The 20,907-nt window shown below is 42.2% G+C and overlaps 1 protein-coding gene across 5 annotated transcripts in view; it reads left to right on the top strand.

Moving 5' to 3' along the window:
• EFNA5 (ephrin A5) overlaps window positions 1-20,907 on the top strand; it is a 288,894-nt gene that overhangs the window by 229,973 nt on the left and 38,014 nt on the right. For all 5 annotated transcript variants that reach the window (XM_081505333.1, XM_081505332.1, XM_081505334.1 and 2 more), the window contains one exon: window positions 9,922-10,214. In XM_081505333.1, the coding sequence (XP_081361459.1) occupies window positions 9,922-10,214 (293 nt within the window). The remainder of the gene's footprint in view (window positions 1-9,921; window positions 10,215-20,907) is intronic.

Below are 20,907 nucleotides of genomic sequence, written 5' to 3'. Positions count from 1 at the left end.
TACTGGGGCCCAGAACGCAGAGGGAGGTTATTGGGCACTTTACAAAGTTTTGTCAGCTTTTAAGCGTCGCTTCTAGTGTCCATCAGCTACGATTTCCTGTCTGGGACGTCCCTCAGGTCACCACTATGTACAGACACCGTGATGAATGTTGGGGATTCAGAGATGAGTAAACTCCAGCATCAAGGAGCTCTCTATGTAAAGAATGGAAGTCCCCGTAAAAACAACTAGAGGGACAGTAGTTCTGGTGATCTGCTGTCGGGGTTCAGTCGGTTCAGTCACTCAGTCGTGTCCGACTCTCTGCGACCCCGTGGACTGCAGCCCGCCGGGCCTCCCTGTCCATCGCCGACTCCCGGGGTTCACTCAGACTCGTGTCCGTTGAGTCCGTGATGCTCTCACCGCTATCCCGGTGTCGTTTTGTTTTGCTTTTTCCTTCATCTGTTCGCTCACCTTGCGTGAATTCAGCATCTTCTATGACTACTCCCCACCTGGTCTCTAACCGCTCCAGGTCACTTCTGTCTTGTGCCTGGCTCCAGATTTGTATCCAACTGCTCACAAGGTCCCAACCATGCCAAGTGACAATAGCTACTTTCTCATGTGCCAATTTGCATAGAAACAGCAACAATTTCTGCTTTGCATCCTAAAGATTTGTATAAAACACTAGTTATCACTATTGTGCCCTAGCATTGCAAGATTCTTGCTTACCTGGTCCAATGAAGATCAAACATAGAAAGAAGCCATAGAACCTTTATTCTCTTTCTTCCAGCTTGTATATGTTCATTTAATAATAAACTAATAGAGATTAGCTCCATGCAATGTAGATCTTGGACACCCCACCCCAGTTTTTTGAAAGTAAGGCCATATTTCAGAGTTAGATGGTAATGATTCCAATAGGTTATCATCAAGCTATAATACAAATATTTATTTTTCTGCTTACATAGCAGTAGGTAAGGAATAGTATAAATATTTCTTTCGCTGCTTGTACAGCCATAGGTAAGGACTATGAAATCATTATTTGAGCTGATTAGTAGGAAGGACGTTAACTGTGGCTCTTTGGTTATTATTCTTAATTTTGAAACTAGGAAGGATCTGAAATTGGGCTGGGTAACTCCATCCTCGTAGGATACCTAAAGAGCCGTGAGAGCCGTTTGGCAGGCGGCTTATTGGTTTGACTGACTCTCCTTGCCCACCCACCCCCATATGCCCTGAACAGAGTCTGTTTGTTGGGTCCTTGTTCTCCCAGGACGGTGGCTGGACAACCTGATAACGGACTTCCTGCATCTGTTTTTGGATCTGGGTGTGTGTGTGGCAGCTGCTTCGTTCCGTGTGCTGGACACCTTGTGGACTCTGGATAACTTTGGACATGAAGGGCGGCTTGGTCAGGAAGCTCCTGACCAGGAGGACTCGAGAAGGAGCCGGTTTTTCGTGGTGGAAGTGACCTCCATGAGGTCATACACCGATTGCCAGACGATGATTCTTTATTTTATTTTAATCCCTTTTAGAAAACCATTTGCAGTGGTCTGTGATGTGTCAGGTCTGTGGAACTCTGCCTGCTTAATTCTTTGGCTGATTTAGCCTGTTGACGTCTACACATTCTTACTTCAAGCCCGAGGCCTCTTTGGGGGCTTAGAAGCAATTAGACTGTCACCCGAAGCTCCGGGTCCCTTCCTGAAAGAAAGTCTTGTTTAGGCTCTGCCAATTTAATGCTTTGTTTCCTTTGGAGCTCCTCAGTCAGGCTAATAAAACAAACTCCAAACAAGTTAAAACACTGGAGGACGGAACATTTGTGGGCCTTGTATTTGAAACAGGTACTCCATCTGGGAGATACCAATTTTAAAGTCATTCAGCCCGAAGTGACTTGCACTGGGAAACCAACAAGGACAAGGTATTTGAGATTTCGGTCCGTCTGTGTGAGATGAGTCATTAGCGTTAACTGAGTGATTTTGAAATGACTCACTTTTAAAGCACACACACAGAGAAGAAAAGGGACAGGTTAGTATACTAAACCACTAACAAATTCTAAATATCTGGCCAAGTAAATTACATCTTATTCTTATCACCAACAGCTACTGAACTGAAAAGCTCTCACGCTGCAGAATTTGTGATTACTGAAACATTTATTTCTTTTCTTCCAGCTTGCGTGTGTAAGAACTTCACTGGAATTTTCATTAATGGATAAGCAGAGCTAGAAGTTGGCTCTGGGTGTCAGAATCATATGCTTCCTTGAATGAGAGTGTGTGCTGTAGGCCACAGCCTTTCAACTGCAAAAAATATGTAGAAGACATATCTGAAATTCATCCTTGAGTAGGTCTTCTTTTAACTTGTAAATCTTCAGTTTCGTGAGGATTTTCGTCATTCTCGGTATGTTCTAGAGCCTGAAAGAGCAGGATTAGGCTGCCTGAAATGATGGATTTCGGTCATCGTGTACTGTACCTCATTCAGCCTTAACAACTGGCCTGATATCGGTACAACTGTTTATGACTCTGATATCTCAGAACTAAAAATGAAGGTCAGTGACCAATACATTTGAAAGACTGGCATGTTTCAGCCTGTGTGAGAGAGGGAACATTTAAAATCAGCAAAGCAAATTTCTTTAGCTCCCAGAGATGCGAACATGATTTATCCACCCCAAGTCTGATTTGCTGTTTATGTTTCTCACTTTAACCTCTGCGGGAAAACAAAAAAAGAACGTCTTCAGCTTTAGGATCCGAGAGCCATAAGGCTGGCATTCTGTGCTGAAAGGAGTAACAGAAGGAGACAGGAAGAGACATGTTATGCAACAGAGAACGTATCCTGCCCATCTCCCAAAACATATTTATAAACCAAACCCCATGTCTGTTGCTGAGCCCATTAGGCCCTTCAGGACAGATGAGAAATTCTTCTGGTTAAAAAGAGACATCTTATTCTCAAATTAAATCTCTAATAGAATTGAAAGGCTGTGCTGTCAAGACATAGTCACTCTAGATTTAGTTTAAAATTTGGGAGGAACCCTGAGCTGATAAATTTGCCTAATCTTTGACCATAAATCATATCCTTCTTTTACATTTCAATTTCAGAATGTAATATATTAAGTTGCCCTGTAATTAAAGAAGTGACACTGTAGTTCGGTTCAAATAGGAATATTAAAACAATCACCATCTTGACAGATTAAAATACATTTAAAATGTAATAATCAACTATCCAGCTCATGAAAAATAACATTTTCATCACTGAGTCCTTTAGAACATTCCATGAGAGGGGGATGAAAGCGCCTCACAGCTTCCTAACCTCTAACAGCCACCCTGTCTCGTTTCAGTAACGCTGTTTCTCTATTTATGGAGTGAAGAAACTTCACGTAGGAACTACTTGATAAAATACCTTGGTACATATTTCCCTGGGAGCAGGCTCTCTGCCGCGCCAGCAACGTATGCTAAAGGCCAATTTAGAACATTTTAAATGTGCCCCATACCCTTTCTTTTCCAGCTACTAAAAATGAAGTGCGTTTGGGCTTTAGCAAAAGAGGATGGCATGAGAGGAGGAACACTGCAGGGGCAAGTGGCTAAAGATGACCTCGGAGGACGGTGATGCTGGCGCTCCTCTGCAGCCTGAACCCAGGGCACTCCCCGTGTGTCCAGCGTCCGCCCCACGAGTGAGCGCAGATGGTGCTAGAGGAGGAAGTAAGGGCAAGGATGTGCAAAACCACCCGCTGAGAAAGGAAGTTAGGTGATGGCTCCTTGGCCGAGCCAAGAGGATCCAAGGTCAGAGTAAGCTGAGAACGTCCACTCGAGGTCATGGACTGGAGTGGGCAGGTAGCAGGTGTCCCCCGCGGAGTGACCCACGTTAGAAAATAAATTATTTAGTTGGGAGCATAGCCCTACAGATCAGGTTAACTGTGGTCATCAAACAGTGTTTCGGACCTTTTCTCAGCAGACACCTGGTGGTACATTGTTGATAACTAAGAGAAAAGACAGCCTGTCGACTCTTAACTTCACCTCTGTGGTCCCGATTTCATTTGAATTCCAAGACTCAAGCCGCGATTCCCTTTCTCCAGACAGGTTAAATAAGGAGATAGATATTTTCAGTAGTTTAAATGTATCACGAAAACTGTATTTAACTGTGAAATGCCATAAGGTGAACACTGAAGAAAAAATAAGACAAAGGCGCTTGTCTGCATAGAGACTTTGTAGCTCGAAGCCCACCTTTCGTTGTTATTTTTGCTGTCAGTAGCCCCAAAACTTTTTTTTTTATCCAACCCTCCAGGGAGCCTCTAGGTCATCAAAACAATCATGAAGTGGATAATTCATTTTAGTAGGTGCATTGATTACAAAGAATTAGTTGCCACGCTGAATTTTATTCTTCTTCTTTAACTAAAATGATGCTTTCACAATATATATGACAGTCTCAACCAGTCTACTGACAAATTTTGACAAATGTATACAGTGTGTTCTTGTCCTAACAAAATATCCATACTGTTGTATATTACATGGAACACTGACCTGGGTGGCCACGCAACCCAGTGGAGAACAGGGGCCATAACTCTATGCCCGTGAGATGCCTCCCGGCACCTGTGACTTGGGTCTTCAGAACAGAGCCAGGGCAGTAATCATTTCACTCAAAGACATCACTTTTCTAAGGGTGGCAAACATGCATGCTTTCACACTGTAAACCACTGTGATAATTTAGTAGGGGTTGTATTGTGATTATTGCTGGCCTGTTGTATGCAGTCAGAAATTCTTTACAATTCATAACATGCAATGGTTTCAGAGAGGTAAAGAACCACAAGTCCAAGGGATGGAATTAAAGACTAGCAGTTAGAGAGGAGACATTTATAAGAAAATGTCCCAGAAACTTACAAATGTGTTCAAGCGGTGGCAGGCTTCCCATGAAATTTGTAAATATTGACGTGTGGAATCATTCTTCCTAGAGGTGAATCTGCTCATTTAACATGAACTAAAGCTCCTGAAAGGAGTTTCCTGATGGAAGAAAGTTCTCTTTATGTGAATGGCTATGGAGCCTAACAGCACTTCATACCTGTGACAGACTGCAGGGATGTGCATGAGTCAGGAGCTAACCTTCTGATCTGGGACTTCTGCAGACACTGATGCACCCTTCAGCTTTCCCTGCAGGAGTCTGGGATCAACCTAGTGAGAGAGAGAGCAGGGCTTGGCCCCTTCCAGCAGCCTCTCCTAGAAGATTAGTGTAAACAGGGTGAGGGGAATTACAGCCAGTAATTCAGGCCACTGTGGTTAGGACACAAGTGTACCTGCTTCAGAGCTCATCAGGCTAGGGGTGAAATTCTAACTATGCTACTTGTTTCCTGTGGGGGTTAAAATTGAATAAAGAAGAATGAGTGCTGAAGATGGATGCTTTTGAACTGTGGTGTTGGAGAAGACTCTTGAGAGTCCCTTGGACTGCAAGGAGATCCAACCAGTCCATCCTAAAGGAGATCAGTCCTGGGTATTCATTGGAAGGACTGATGCTGAAGCTGAAACTCCAATACTTTGGCCACCTGATGCGAAGAGCTGACTCATTTGAAAAGACCCTGATGCTGGGAAAGATTGAGGGCAGGAAGAGAAGGGGATGAGAGAGGATGAGATGGTTGGATGGCATCACCGACTCGATGGACATGGTTTTGAATAAATTCTGGGAGTTGGTGATGGACAGGGAGGCCTGGCGTGCTGCAGTCCATGGGGTCACAAAGAGTTGGACACGACTGAGTGACTGAACAGCAAAGTGGACAACAGCTTCTCTGAATGTCATTTTCTCGTTGGTGTAATGAAACTAACTGTAACTACCCAGTAAGGGTTTCATGTGACAACATGTGTAAAGCCATAATATAGCAGATTCTGGACATGACAAATATTTGTTGTATCAGTGAATGAAGGAGAGAACTGAAACCCTGTGAAGAGCGAGGCTCATTCCTCTGGCAACATTCAGAGAAGACTTGAGAACTTGACTTTAGCAATCAAATCTCAGTTCTGAGGTCAGACTGCTTGGGTTTGAATTCTGCCTCTGCCCTTTTTGTTCCTGTAACATTAGGCATGTTGCTTGACTTCTTAATCTCAGTTTTCTCATCTCTAATTCAGTGTACTAATCGTGTCTATTCTGTGCGATTGTGATGGAGATTAAATTGAGACAGTGAATGTCGTATAATAACCACTCGGTAACATTAGCCATACGTGTGTGCTTGTTCACAGCAAGGCCAGAAGAGAATGAGTCAGTGCTACTTCGTAGTTGAAGAGCATAATTTGGGAACGTATTAGACTAACTCTAAACCTTTCTTTCTTTTGTACTTAGCTACATTATACAGATGCCTTTTATGACTTCCAGTTTGTCATTATTTTTATGTTCACAATGTCCATTCTTTGAAATTTACATTAGTAAACTAATTTATGCAAATTGAATATTTCAAACAGAAGTGTAGGTTGATTCTATGGTAAATCATAATCATTTCTTTGTCATATGCATAGAAGGATATCCGTACTAATTGCTGAGATAATCTCATATTTAAAAACCAGCTCCAGGGACTTCCCTGATGGTCCAGTGGTTAAGACTCCACACTTCCAACAATGGGGTGCAGATTTGATTCCTTGTGGGGGAACTAAGATCCCATATGCTATGTGGTCATAAAACTAAAATACTTAAATTTCAAAAAAAAAAAAAAAAAAAACCGGGGAAAAAAAGAAACATCTTGAAAAAAATAGATAAGAAAAAAATAAAATTGGCTCCAGAGTGATTCACTTAACACCCTACACAAAGTAAATTGTCTCCAGAAAAGGATAACTGGTCAACCTAGTGTAATGTGGGTATTCAGCCTCATGGTTTGTTTATCAAAATTATAGCAGAATTAACAAGGATAAAAGTTAGAAAAGGGTAGCTAAATGTGAGGCACAAAACACCCTGACAATTCGTAGAATAAAGCCATCACAGAATGGGCGTGGGCCGCGGCAGTGTGTTTCATTTTCACCTTTAAGCCGGGCCGAGGGCTGGTAGAAGCTAAGAGAAGTGACACTTCTTAGGGGAAGGAAACACTCCCCCCTTGAATGTCTTTAAAATCTATAATAATAATATAATAATATAAAGTGCATCTGGGCATTGCCTTCTGCTGCAGTTCTTGTCTGGCTCTGAGCCAGAACTGTCAGCCCGCTCTGAGTGCCGATGATTCACGTTGCAGCACCCTTTTATCTGAACGTTGCAGTGTCTTTTCTTTGTACTTTGGCAGTGATGTTACCTTGATGTTCAAAAATCTTTTAAAAGCAGCACAGGCTTTCCTTGCATCTTGACAAATCGTTGTCTGCCAGTAATGAAGAAAAAGTAAACCTGGTTTCGTGATCACTGTAAATATAAAGAAATAAATACTTCCGAGGGTTTTTTAGTTTTTACAAATGGTTACGTACTTTGAGACCCCCTTACGGAGAAGTGATCTGGCCACCTTCCCTTACTTCTCTTGCGCACATTAGCCTGCTGCTTTTCGAAAGCATTGAGCAAGTGGAGTTTCTGAAGATCATCTGATATTTGAGGACAGAATTTGGGATTTTTACATGATATCCTTTCTTCTGGGATTTTGAAAAGGGAAACCTGAGGATTATTTTTATTTCTGCCTTATGCGCTAACTGCCACTGTTTAAAAAGTAATACTTTGTCATCTACCCATTTTAATATATCCTCTTGATAGTAAAGATGCCTTTTAGTCACATGTGCTTTTCATACATTTCCTCATCTGAGGCCTGAAGCAGCCGTGTGAGGTCAGCAAGGTGGATTCTCATTATTATTCTACTTAATGCGTGAGGAAACTGAGGCTCAGGATGGCTTATGACTCTCCTGTTCAGTCAGCAGCAGTCCTTAAATCCTGTTCTACTCACTCAAAATAAGTAGCTCTCCCACTTTTAGCAACGGTATGTTTCAGAAGGGAATCTCGACTTTGTCGATGAATATTTAGCATCCAGAGCAAAGGTACCAGCGTTCACAACAACCTGTCAGAGACCCTCGATATGTTTCGGTGCTACATTTTAAGGAGCACACTGGCAAACTGGAAGACATGAAGAGGGTCAAAATGCTAGAATGATGAGGAGTCTGGAAACTCAATCAGAAATAAACAAAGGAATCAGGATTTTCAAGTCTGGAGAAAGGGTACAGAGACACAGCTGACGTCTCCGAATGGTTTATGGGCTACCTGGTGGAAGAGGAATTAGATTTGCTCTTTGCCGTTTCAGGCAGCAGAAGTAGGATCACTGGATGGAAATCACACAGAGGTAGATTTATGCTCAATATAAGGAGAAACTTGCTAACATCTAGCGATGTCCAAAAATGGAAGAGACTAGGTCGCCATCACCGGGAAGTGTTCTCCCTGAGACTGACGTGAAGATTATATGACTTTATAGGCACTGCATTTCAGCAGTAATGTTTTATCATGACCCTCCTAGGGGCTCAGAGAAGAATTTCCTCACCAGCTAAACACAAAGGGGTTTTGCGGCCTTTTCCACCCTGATTTTAGAAAGTTGTGTACATAACAATTCCTGTTTCACACACCACTGGGTCCTGGGAAAAACTGTTCAGTTGATGGGGAAAGGCACATCAGTAAAACAAATAAGCAAAACTTTCCTAAGATAAGAATTGAAGCAGACACTGTGGTGTGTGCAGTGATGTGTGTGTGTGCAATAGTGTGTGTGTGTGCAATGGTGTGTGTGTGTGCAGTGATGTGTGTGTGTGCAATGGTGTGTGTGTGTGTGCATACCTTTTAACTCTTGCAGGATGGGGTGGCTGTGGTTTTGACTTGTCCCTTTCCCTGCTTCTCGGTCCAGCCCTAGAATACAGCCTATGAAACTGAAAGAAGTAAGGGGAAAAGTCATTTGACTTAGGTGGCTTCAATTTAATAGGGAAAGGGGCAGGGCATCAAAACAGAGTGGCTAAAACAAGTCTGTGACACAGCAGGTTTTCTAAGAGACGCACCTAACTAGGATCCAGAGTCTCCATTCTGGGTCTAGTTCGGTGGCTCATTGCTTCATCATTATGCCTTTGGGTTTAATTTGCCTCTGAAGTGGAAGTGTTCTAGGAATTTAATTTTCAACTTTTAAACTTTATGATTCTAATTCTCTCGATTTTATCACTCTAATATTCTACATTTTGCATAGGAAATGAAGAAGGCTCTCAATTATAACAAATACCATTTATTCTTTAAATTACTTATTTAAAAACATCTATTAAATGAAACACTGCTTTAGAAATATGAAGTTTGCTTCAATATATATAAGATTTTAACAGTGAAAGGAAAACAGTCCATCAGTACCTTTAATACTTAAAGTGAAAGTGAGGTGCTCCATTGGCAAGGTATTTGGAAACAAATGCAGTACAATTCCTCTGGAGAGTGGCTTGCTGTTACTTAAGATTTGGAACAGCAACATGTCAAACCATGCCTCAAATCATCAGCTCAGTTCAGTTTAGTCGCTCTGTCATGTCCGATTCTTTGCGACCCCATGGACTGCAGCACACCAGGCCTCCCTGTCCATCACCAACTCCTGGAGTTTACTCCAACTCATGTCTATCGAGTTGGTGATGCTATCCAACCATCTCATCCTCTGTCGTCCCCTTCTCCTCCTGCCCTTAATCTTTCCCAGCATTAAGGTCTTTTCAAATGAGTCAGCTCTTCGCATCAGGTGTCCAAAGTACTGGAGTCTCAACTTCAACATCAGTCCTTCCAGTGAACACCCAGGACTGATCTCCTTTAGGATGGACTGGTTGGATCTCCTTGCGGTCCAAGGGACTCTCAAGAGTCTTCTCCAACACCATGGTTCAGAAGCATCAATTCTTCCTCAAATCATACAGCTCCAAATACACACTTGCTATAATAAATCTTTTTAGCCTGAGCATGATTAAAGCCTTCAACCGCAGATTCCAAGCAGGAAGCCTTTCCTCTGTGAATAACCGCACCGCTCTCTCCTTCCCACAGGTTCCAGAGGGGTGACTACCACATCGACGTCTGCATCAACGACTACCTGGATGTCTTCTGTCCTCACTACGAGGACTCTGTCCCGGAAGAGAAGACGGAGCGTTACGTCCTCTACATGGTGAACTTTGACGGCTACAGTGCCTGTGACCACACTTCCAAAGGGTTCAAGAGGTGGGAGTGTAACCGGCCTCACTCTCCAAATGGACCGCTCAAGTTCTCTGAAAAGTTCCAGCTCTTCACACCCTTTTCTCTAGGATTCGAATTCAGACCAGGCCGGGAATATTTCTACATCTGTGAGTACACAGCGATTTTTTTCTGTTAGGGGGCAGCTACAAGAGGCCAGACTAATTTTTTTTTTTAGCCATGTTTCAGAGAATTTCAGAGAGCTGGGCTCTGCCTTCCGGATGTCTCCTTGTAAATGCATACACCAGGATCCCTTGATACATTAGCTGGAAATTGGGAGCACAAATTAGATTAAAGACACAGCGCCTCTCCCTGTGTGAAACTTGCATGTCAGCCTGTTCAGCAACCACTGCTGACTTGTGTTTCTTTTAAACGAAAATTGCTAGGACTTCCCCAAAGCTCAGGAAAAGAAAAAGAGATTCCTGAAAGAAAAATTAAAGGAAATAATTAAATTTACATAGCTTGAAGTCATTGGATTTCTTATTCAGGTGTCAGCAATATCCTTTCAATCATCCACATGTTCAGGGAGGAAGCCAAAACTCCTGCACATGTCGGCACGCTGACGATAAATACTCTCTTTGCACCAAGGAGAAAAGACAATTATTAAGAGCAGCTGTGTCTTTAAACGGGAAAGAGCGTGAAGAAGTATCTAGAGAGGGTTCCCAGGGAGATGGTATAAGTGAGTTTCCCACCTGTGAGCGTTAAGAGACTCTGTCCTGAGAGAGCTCTCAAACTTTCCCAGCAGACCTCTGTATCAATCACATGGCCATGGCCTTGTGTTGTCCGCCATCCCACATACCATCACGTCTTCAGGCTACACACTGGTCATATTAACACTTCTCAAGCTTCACTGTGCACAGGTCACCTCGGAATCTTGCTATCAGGCAGATTCTGATTCAGGGGGTCTTTGGTGGGACCCGTGATGTGGTGTTTGGAAAGCTTCCGGTGATACTGATGCTGGTCTATGGACCATACTTGAGTTAGCAGGGTTGTAGGAATACCTAAGTCAGGCATCTTGTTGTATGCCTGGACTCGCCTTTAACTAGTATCAGATATTTAGTGAAAGTCGCTCAGTCGTGTCCGACACTTTGAGACCCCCATGGACTATACAGTCCATGGAATTCTTCGGGCCAGAATACTGGAGTGGGTAGCTGTTCCCTTCTCCAGGGGATCTTCCCAACCTAGGGATCAAACCCAGGTCTCCCACATTGCAGGCAGATCAGATATTTAAGCTATCTGGCCTTTCCCAAGTGTTCTGTCGGCTGAAGATAATAAATGTTTAGGGTACTTTGGTCTAAAGGACGTGTGCTGGCCAGCTTTATCATGGCTCAGAAATTTGGTGGGGGGGTGTAAAGTGAAAAGACACTCTCTGTCCGCAAAGAGCGACCATCTAATAGGGAGCAGACATGTGGGCAGGCAGTGAAACTGGCAATGGACAGCTGCTGAAGGCCGATGAGAGCAGGGAGCCGTGGGAACCGAGGGAGGCTGGACCTCGCCTGCTTGGAATGATCAGGAAGTGCTGAGCCAGGCAGGGCCTCCCCGTGTGCTGAGCGGCTCGTCACTGCAGACGAGATAAAGAACAAAACGTTCCTGGTTTTCTGACTCACTGCTTCAACCCCAGGGTCCTCCCCCACAACCAGTGCCTCACCCACACGGTTTAAGTCTGCAAGGATTTCTAGCTCTTCTTCTCCAGAAAACAGAGTTTTCTAATAAGCCGGATTTCCCCATCACAAGGGCACTCTCACTTTTATTGGAATTGAATTTAAAAAGGAAATTGAACAGTACCAGTTTTATTATTTCAGTACATATTTCAGTCATTAGTCATGAGAAAACATGTAAAAGTCTCGATCATTATCTCACACTCAATCCATAAAATAAGAAAAGGAATATTGAGTCCCACAGATGGAGGAAACGCTAGCATACAGTGAATCCACACGTTCTCAGGCCGCGGGCTCTTGCCTCTTGCTGATTTTTTACTTTGTGAAAGAATCTCATTCAGCAAATGAGAAAAAGGAAAAAGGAAGACTTCAGTTGTGGGACAGCAACTCATTAATCGCTCAACTCTAAAATATCATGCTAATGCAAAAGGGACCTACTGCCAGTTTCAAAATTTTCATACGGTTTCTTAGATTAGCCAACAACCGCAAAAGCAAAAAGCAAAAATGAATAGAGAACGCTAAGATGGGAGACATACTCAACAGCTAAATGGCTGATTGCATGATTATTAGAAATTACAGAATCCACTGAGGTTCATAAGCAAGATGTTATTATTCAAATACACCCATGGTGCTTATGACTGGTTTTTCCTCATTTGTGGTTAAATTCAATATTTCACTAAAAATCATTACGTGTCTTCTATAACATTCATTTAACAGAGTCATTTAACTGTCAAGGGCTCCTGTCAAAGTAATTGTTCAAAATGCTTCAAAATATCAAGAGCTTTTTTGCTGTTCAGCTGAGTTTAACCTGAATTACTTTTTTTAATGAAAGGTAAAATAGCACAAAATTAGCAGCAAAAAAGATGTTCATTTACAAGAGGTGCAGTGGCCTGGTCGTCGGTTACATCGAATTTTCAACCAGGTTTTAAAACCAGAAGTGCTTCCTTCCCTGTCTTTTTAGTAGGAAAGGGTTTCCTCTCTTCCTTTCACTGGTGAGAGTGGATGTCTTGCAAATGTTTCATATACTGTGGTCATAATTAAACTAAAGGATTCTTAGGGGAGGATTGGCCCTTGGTTGAATTTTCCTCTCTCCTAATATGCGTGGAAGGAACACGATGATTGGGAAACGGCTCTTTTCACACTTATTACCTTACAAGGGGCTCTAACTGCTGATCTCAGGAGCCAGTCTGACTGCCCACTTGTCATTTTTATAAAATGTCCTTACTAGGCTGGGGGCATATTTCAGCTCCTCAAGGCCTTACAATCCCTTCCAAGTTTTCCAGAAGAAAAATGCAAGCTATACAGTGTTTTGGCAGTCCTGCTACGGGGTGCTGGAGGAAGGTTCAAGCTCAGTGGTAACTGCAGAGGCTGGAGATTCAGATCAAGTTTGGACTGGGGCGGGGGCAGGGGGAGAGGAATATTTCATAACAGGAAATCCACCGCACGACTTCGATTCAGGACACAAATTGGAGTGTTCTTATCAAGTTCTGCTTTATTTCCTTCTTAATTTCTCTAAGTTATACAAAATTAAGAAAATACTGTAGTTGGAAATATCTCACGAAGTTTCCTGTTTACATTAAAAATAAAAATACCCTTCGTGAGTCTAGATCCTTTATTTGTCCCAAGAATGAGTGCACCACATCTTCCTTTCCATGGGAATGGGCAGTCTATACTAAGTTGTTGGAATCGCAGATAATTGGTCAGGTAGACCAAGCCTGTCTTCTCAACTGGACAAATACTGTTTTTAATCTACAGGTGGTATTTTGGTAAGAGTTTGGCACACTAGAATAGAGAAGGTCAGTGTTTTTTCTATCAGTTTATCTATAGATTTGCAGAACCGCCCGTCAATGGACGACAGCAATAGTCTTTTATATAGACTTCCTAAGGAAAAGAGTTATTTTAGAAACTTCAAAAACACTCCCTTTAGAAATGAATCTCATAAGCATTAACCATGAGGATGTGTTTGAAAGACGTTTTGTGTGGTTATTTTTAAATCAGACCAGGCAAAGGGGAGTAAATAAGGGCGCTGTAGGTTATTTTCATAAGTCAGTAGAACCGCTGATTTTATCCTCTTGGATAAAGTGAGGAAAACTGAGTACTGAATCTTTGTCTTGACCTAACTAGGTATATGATCTTGGGTAAATCATCTAATCTCTCTGGATTTTTCATTCCACATCTGTAAAATAATGAGGCTGTGATACATGATTTAAACTTCTTCAGTTCAGTCTAGTCGTCAGTCGTGTCTGACTCTGTGCGACCCCATGGACTGCAGCATGCCAGGCCTCCCTCTCCATCACCAGCTCCCGGAGTTTTCCCAAACTCATGTCCATTGAGTCCGTGATGCCATCCAACCATCTCATCCTCTGCTGTCCCCTTCTCCTCCCACCTTCAATCTTTCCCAGCATCAGGATCTTTTCCAATGAGTCAGTTCTTTGCATCAGGTGGCCAAAGTATTGGAGTTTCAGCTTCAGCATCAGTCCTTCCAATGAACACCCAGGACTGATTTTCTTTAGGATGGACTGGTTGGATCTCCTTGCAGTCCAAGGGACTCTCAAGAGTCTTCTCCAACACCACAGTTCAAAAGCATCATTTCTTGGTGCTCAGCTTTCTTTATAGTTCAACTCTCACATCCACACATGACCACTGGAAAAACCATAGCTTTGACTAGACGGACCTTTGTCGGCAAAGTAATGTCTTTGCTTTTTAATATGCTGTATAGGTTGGTCATAACTTTCTTTCCAAGGAGCAAGCATCTTTTAATTTCATGGCTGCAGTCACCATCTGCAGTGATTTTGGAGCCCTAAAAAATAAAGTTTGACACTGTTTCCACTGTTTCCCCATCTATTTGCCATGAAGTGATGGGACTGGATGCCATGATCTTAGTTTTCTTAATGTTGAGTTTTAAGCCAGCTTTTTCACTCTCCTTTTTCACTTTCATCAAGAGGCTTGAAAACTTCTTTGGAGCGTTAATATATCACAGGGTCTGCACACTAGGGTGGAGTTAACATTGATAAAATGGCTTAGTGCAAAACCTTACTTAGTAGGTGTTCAGTAAATGCCAGTGAAAAGGATATTTTTCGGGGAAAACAAGAGTGTACCCGCATACGAGAATCACTGAACTAGTTCCGCCTCAGCCCCCGATGCGAGCCGCAGTGGGGTGTGGTCTGGACTAGTGAGGCAGGCTCCTGTCTGTTCACACACACACAGACACACACACACACACACACACCCGCCACATCACTGCACTGTTACACACACACACCCATCACATCACTGCACTGTTACACACACACACACACACACCCCACATCACTGCACTGTTACACACACACACCCGTCACATCACTGCACTGTTACACACACACACACACACACCCCACATCACTGCACTGTTACATACACACACACACCCCACATCACTGCACTGTTACACACACACACCATATCACTGCACTGTTAGGCGCTCCAGTGACTTCCTGCCTGACCAAGACAAAATCCAAAGTCTCTAACCTGGCGGACGAGGCCCTCCGAGGCAAGTCCTCTCCCCGATGTGGGGTCTGGGACTTCTGCTACCGGCTCTGCCTACTGTCTCTGTCCCGGCCGCCCTGGCCCCGGCTCCTCAGCCCTGTGCAGCGCCCCTGACATCAGGGTCCTGGGCCCTCATCCTCTCCCGTCGGAGGGCCTCCTTAGCCCGGGCAGCCACGCCCCTGGCTCTCACTTACTTTGTTGCTGTTTAGTTGCTCAGTCGTGTCTGACTCTCTGTAACCCCACGGGCTGTAGCCCTCCAGGCTCCCCTGTCCATGGGAGTCTCCAGGCAAGGATACTGGAGGGGCTGCCATGCCCTCCTCCAGGGGATCTTCCCAACCCAGGGATCGAACCTGTGCCTCCTGCATTGGCAGAGGATTCTTTACCACTGAGCCACAGGGAAGCCCCTCACTTGCTTTAGGTTGGGTCAAAAGAGGTGTCCGAGCGGCTATTCTGCCTTCTCCGTGTAAAGATACTATCTGTATCCTTCTCTCCGCCCTTACTCGGCTTTCTTTGCTCTCAAGTACTTGCCGCAGTATGTGTTTATGGTTGTTTGTTCGTGGCTGTTTCCGCTCTGTGTCGTCTAGTATATGGCTTGGTATGTAGGAGATGATCAGTAAACAAGGCTCGCTGGTGTTCACATAGCCCTTCTCCGTCCCAGGCACTGCTGCAGACACTTTAAAGTTCTCAGGACAGCACTGGGAGGTCCTGTTCTTATTTGCTGTTTTACCCGTGAAGAAACTGAGGCACAGAAAAGTTACATACTTGGAAAGAAGTTCATACTAATGAGAAGTAGCTGACCTGAGAAGAAATTAAGTGCATAAACCACTAACGAAGTGAAGAGATAAAAGCCCTGGGTCTTAATATGCTTAAGGTTTTAAAGAGAAAAATATACTTTATTTTGTATTTTTAATACATTAGAAATGATTAGCACTAGTGTTTAGAGAATCTTCGTGTATAAATTCTACTGGAACCCCAAATCGGGAAGTACAAGATACATTTTAAACACATTTCTACATTTTCAGCTCTCCAGAGCACACTCTTCCATTTCCAAATGATATTTCAGCTGTATCTTCCCAGGTGGTTGACCTTTTTAATACAATAACTTCAGAAGCCAGAAAAGTTGTACTTTCAGAGAAATTCTTCTTAAATCCACTGAACGTTGAGCATCCAGACTGAATCGTGATTGCACACTTGGTTCAGGAAATGAGTGGTTTGTAAGGAGCGACCTGGTGGTGTTGGTTCAGTCACTCAGTCATGTCCAACTCTTGCAACCCCTGGACTGTAGCCCACCAGGCTCCTCCGTCCATGGGATTTCCCAGGTAAGAATACTGGAGTGGGTAGACTTTCCTTGTCCAGGAGATCTTCCCAACCCAGGAATCAAACCCGGGTCTCTTGCGTTGGAGGCAGATTCTTTACCCACTGAGCTACGAGGGAAGTCAATGAGAGACCTACAATAAGGAAAATAGATATCACTTTTTTTAAATGATACTAAAATGGCAGAGAATGCTAGCATTTGCCACATCTAAGGTATAGCTGATCTCCTTCAAAAGAAGATACATGCAGGAAAAACAGTGTATAGTCAAAGCACTCAGATGGAAACCAGAAGTTTCTGAGACATTATTAGGCAATGCTCTTCATAAGCTTATTGGCAAGTAAACTTGAATACACATGATGCTTTAGTTTTACTCCTTTATAATTGATACGGTGATAGAAATATGGAGCTGGAAAATCTCATCAATGAAAAGAACTTTCATGGAGCTGAAGCCGTCTGCTCTGGTCTTTTTGGTATACATATATATATATATATTTTTTTTAATTAGAAAGAAAATCATGAGGACAGTTTATGTTATTATGAGCATCATTCTTAAATCCATACTTGAATGCATGTGGTTAACTGCTAGTTCTCTGCTTTATGTTCTTTAATTAAAAGTTTATAGTCTTAAGCTGTGAAGTAATTTTAATATGTACTATACAGTTTTTTAAAACTGACCAGAAAAATAAAAAGAAACCGAAATTCTGAAGAGATATCTTATTGAGATGATCAAGATCAGATTCAGAAATCATTTGATTGTACAAGATAGTTACAGACTGTCCTTTATGAGGTGTAACAATATTCAGTCAATGCAGAGAATACTAACATAGAGAAAGTGCTTCACTTCCTAACTGGAAATGTTCCAAAAGCTTATTTACAGGTGAGCTGTTTGGAACTTAGAGTGCCGTTTCTTCCACAAGTGTTTCTAAAATCAGGCAAGCTCTCCATAACGTGGCAAATCTGTTGAACCATAATATTGATTTAAACTTGTATATTTTAAGTCAAAAATAGTAGAAAGCAGCACATAGAAATGTTGATTATTGTTTAACGAATAAATACTGCAACAGTAAACCAAATAGAACAAAAAAGCAATTAAATTTTGTCTTAGATGCTATTGTTTGAGAAAAGGAGATAAATTAGAAGCATTAGGTTTTGCTACACCCACTCCAGCAGTTCCCTGGTTTCTTAATAAGTTGTTTTGTTCATATGCTGGGGATTCTATCAAAGGAGGGGGGGATATATTACATCAAAGGAGAGGGTGGATCATGGCTTAAAAAAAAGAAATAGCACAGACTCTGGTGAATGTACCCTTGGGCTCAAATCCCTCTTCTACATTCTTAATTGCTATGTAACTTTGGGTAACTTAACTTCACCAAGCCTCACTTTCCTCCTCTGTAAAATGGGTATATAATAATAGTTTATTATCGGAGTCAATCTTACTCCGATTCAATTAAAACAAATTTTTTTAAAGACCAGTTGACTACCAAAAAGATGACTTTAATCAACATCCAACAAATTTTTCACCTTTGAAAAGTTACAGCAAGTTGAATAGCCCTCTTTGACATTTTAGTTTAATAAAAGAAAACCTCACAAATGCCTTGTAAAAATTCACATTTTAAGTCCATGCACTATACTGTGAAGGAATACTATGCCAGGATTACATATGCCTAAGGAAGTCTTCATCCCTCTTTAGATGTCTGGTTTTTCAGCAGCTTACTTTAGTAATCTACATTAAGAATTATTTTGGTCTTGACAGTTCACATGAATCTGCCTTTTCTTCAAGTTGTTCTTATTGAAATGGAAGAGTGTCAGAATGGCACATTTATCAAAGCAGGAGGTAATCTTTTCATCTTTTATAGTCTTTTACTCTTGCATGGGGGGTGACCCATAAGTACGATGTACTTTCTTAAAATGAGCAACTCAGTATTTGCTTTAGTGTCAGTGTGTGCCCGTGTGCATTTTTGCTTTTATTATTGAAACATGTTTTTGATTACTGGTCTTATTTTAGCACTAAAGGTTCTAGCACATACTTCAGCTGAGATTCAAGGGGCTTATAACAGAAATTTCCAGGACTGTGGTCAAATACTAATTCATCTCCTGAATTCTTTTAATTTTGTAGACTCGGATCATGGCGTTCATGAGGCATATTTATTTTAACAGGGAAGGAAGTTAAGGGTAGTGTTAGGAAATTGACAGATTTTAATATTTTCTAAAGCGGAAAATAATGAATACAGCACAGACATCAAATAGTAATTGCTCAGATATAGGTACAGAGTATATCTTAGTTGCTAAAATTTAGGGTTTTTTCTTAGGTTTTAAAAAATTTTTAACGTACAGATGAAACAGTTTTCCCCCACTTAGACACTAGAAGTTTGTCTGAGATTATATCAGATTTCTGTCTGAAGATAGTCATTACATTCCCTTTGTATCCTTCCAGAGGTCTTCAGTGAACCTGCAAGAATGCACCTTTTTATTTAAGGAATGAGTTTAGAGAATTGTGTCTGTTTCAAGTTGTCCCTAGCCATCTTTTAGGAAAGCTTGAATGGCTTTCAAGGGCTCTTAAATGAAGGTTAAATAAAGAACATAAAAGAGGATATTTAGGGACTTCAGGATATTCTTCTGATTTAATTATAAGTTTCTCTTATGAAAATGGTAGTTTGTTGCCAGGTTAACCTTCTGAACAAGCAAGAATGCTAGGTGTCCACTCACGGGTGGCTGGAGCGTGGAGGCGTCCCCTGGCTTGTTTCACCTGGTCTGAGTGCAATCCAGGGTGCAGGAGGCAATTAACAGCAACAAAGGATATTTAACAACACTTTATTATTTTTAAAATTCTTGGCAGTGTCGTTTGATCAAGTGGGGAGAATTTAAAAAAGAAACGCATGCCCTATTAAATGACTGAAGGATGAGATCCTGTTAAAGAGAATCAGCGAGATTGGTGCTGGGCTGGTGAAAAAGGAAAACGGGGGCAGACATCACTGCTTAATAGATTTTGACTTTGGGACCGTTCTTAAAGTTCGCAGAGGGAGCCTTAAAAGCTCTTGAATAATTGGGGCTTGATGGCAATTCACGGGATCTGCCATAAGAAGCAGGAGACTCATAAGAATTCTTCTCATTGCTTGAATTTTTCAAAGACTGTGACACTCAGATAAGAAGTTCAAAAACAAAATAATCTGTGTTCCTTTTAAGGAGCTAGGGTGGGGGTGGGGGGATGTGTGGAGTTCTGACCTCCTAAAGGGGAGGAAGAAATTATGTCACCTTTTGCTTCCTTTTCTCCACTGAGACTAAATGCTGATGTGGAAATGGAGGAAAGGATTATTCTTTCTAATCCCTAAATGTCAGAAGTGGCCACCTCTCTGAGAAATAACGCACCTGATTAATTGTGCAATTTCACAGGGAAGCGCTAATTCTCAGCCTTATAAACATGTAATGTACTAATTTGGTTTCCGAGTGAACTGAAAACAGTTTAATGAGCCGCTGTACCATGTGTGTGTGCAGTGTTACACAGAGCAGACGCCAGGAGAAATGGAAATAACACGCCAGTGACATTGGAATAACAGTGTTTACACCCCATTGACTTTGGGTTGTCAGCATGCTATTCTCTGTGTTTCCCTTAGTAACTTATTAAGGCAGCTGAACTCCAGTGTGCTGATGTCTAAGTGTCATTTGTTGTAAATTACACAAGCATGCACACACCAAACGCACAGTCAATCTTCAGAAAAAAAAAATAGCATTTCCTCCTGTAGACGACCAAAATATTCTCCGTGAGGCATGCACACAGACTGAAAGGGGGCTCTGCACACGGGGCGTGCTGGAAGGACAGCGCTTCGGCCTTCCGTTCAGAAGAAATACTATTTCTACAGGTTTTCCCACTCGTCTGTCCGTGCTCTATTTTAACAGAATGGTCGTGTAACTCTTGGTTTGAAAGTTGTCAGACAGCCGCACAGCAGGCTTATATTATCTACAGAGTTCTTTATGAGGAAATATAAATCACCACAAATGAGACTTTTCACAGCCAGAGATATGTAGAAATTTGTGTCAGTGCTTTGCTGGCTCGCTAAAAAATATCTCTAGGCTCCAAAGCTCTCTCGGAACTCATCCCCCGCTCTCTACCCTTTTGGGAAGCAGTTCTCAAAACTTGAGATTTATGGTCCAGAGAGCTGATGGTGGCTATAAAGTTTTCTATTTTCTCTTTTCTTTAATATTAATGCCGAGAACGAGGCATTATCATTCATTATTTTAGTTCATGAGTATCCTGTGGGCTTGAAATATGGTTTCTGAGGATATGGCTTACCTCTGTTTAATGGG

This window comes from Giraffa tippelskirchi, chromosome 6 (genome assembly GCF_054371585.1).
Source record: "Giraffa tippelskirchi isolate mGirTip1 chromosome 6, T2T-mGirTip1v1.2.pri, whole genome shotgun sequence".
NCBI classification, from domain to species: Eukaryota; Metazoa; Chordata; class Mammalia; order Artiodactyla; family Giraffidae; genus Giraffa; species Giraffa tippelskirchi.
Note: the sequence above shows the minus strand (reverse complement) of the source record. Positions and strands in the feature narration are given on the sequence as shown.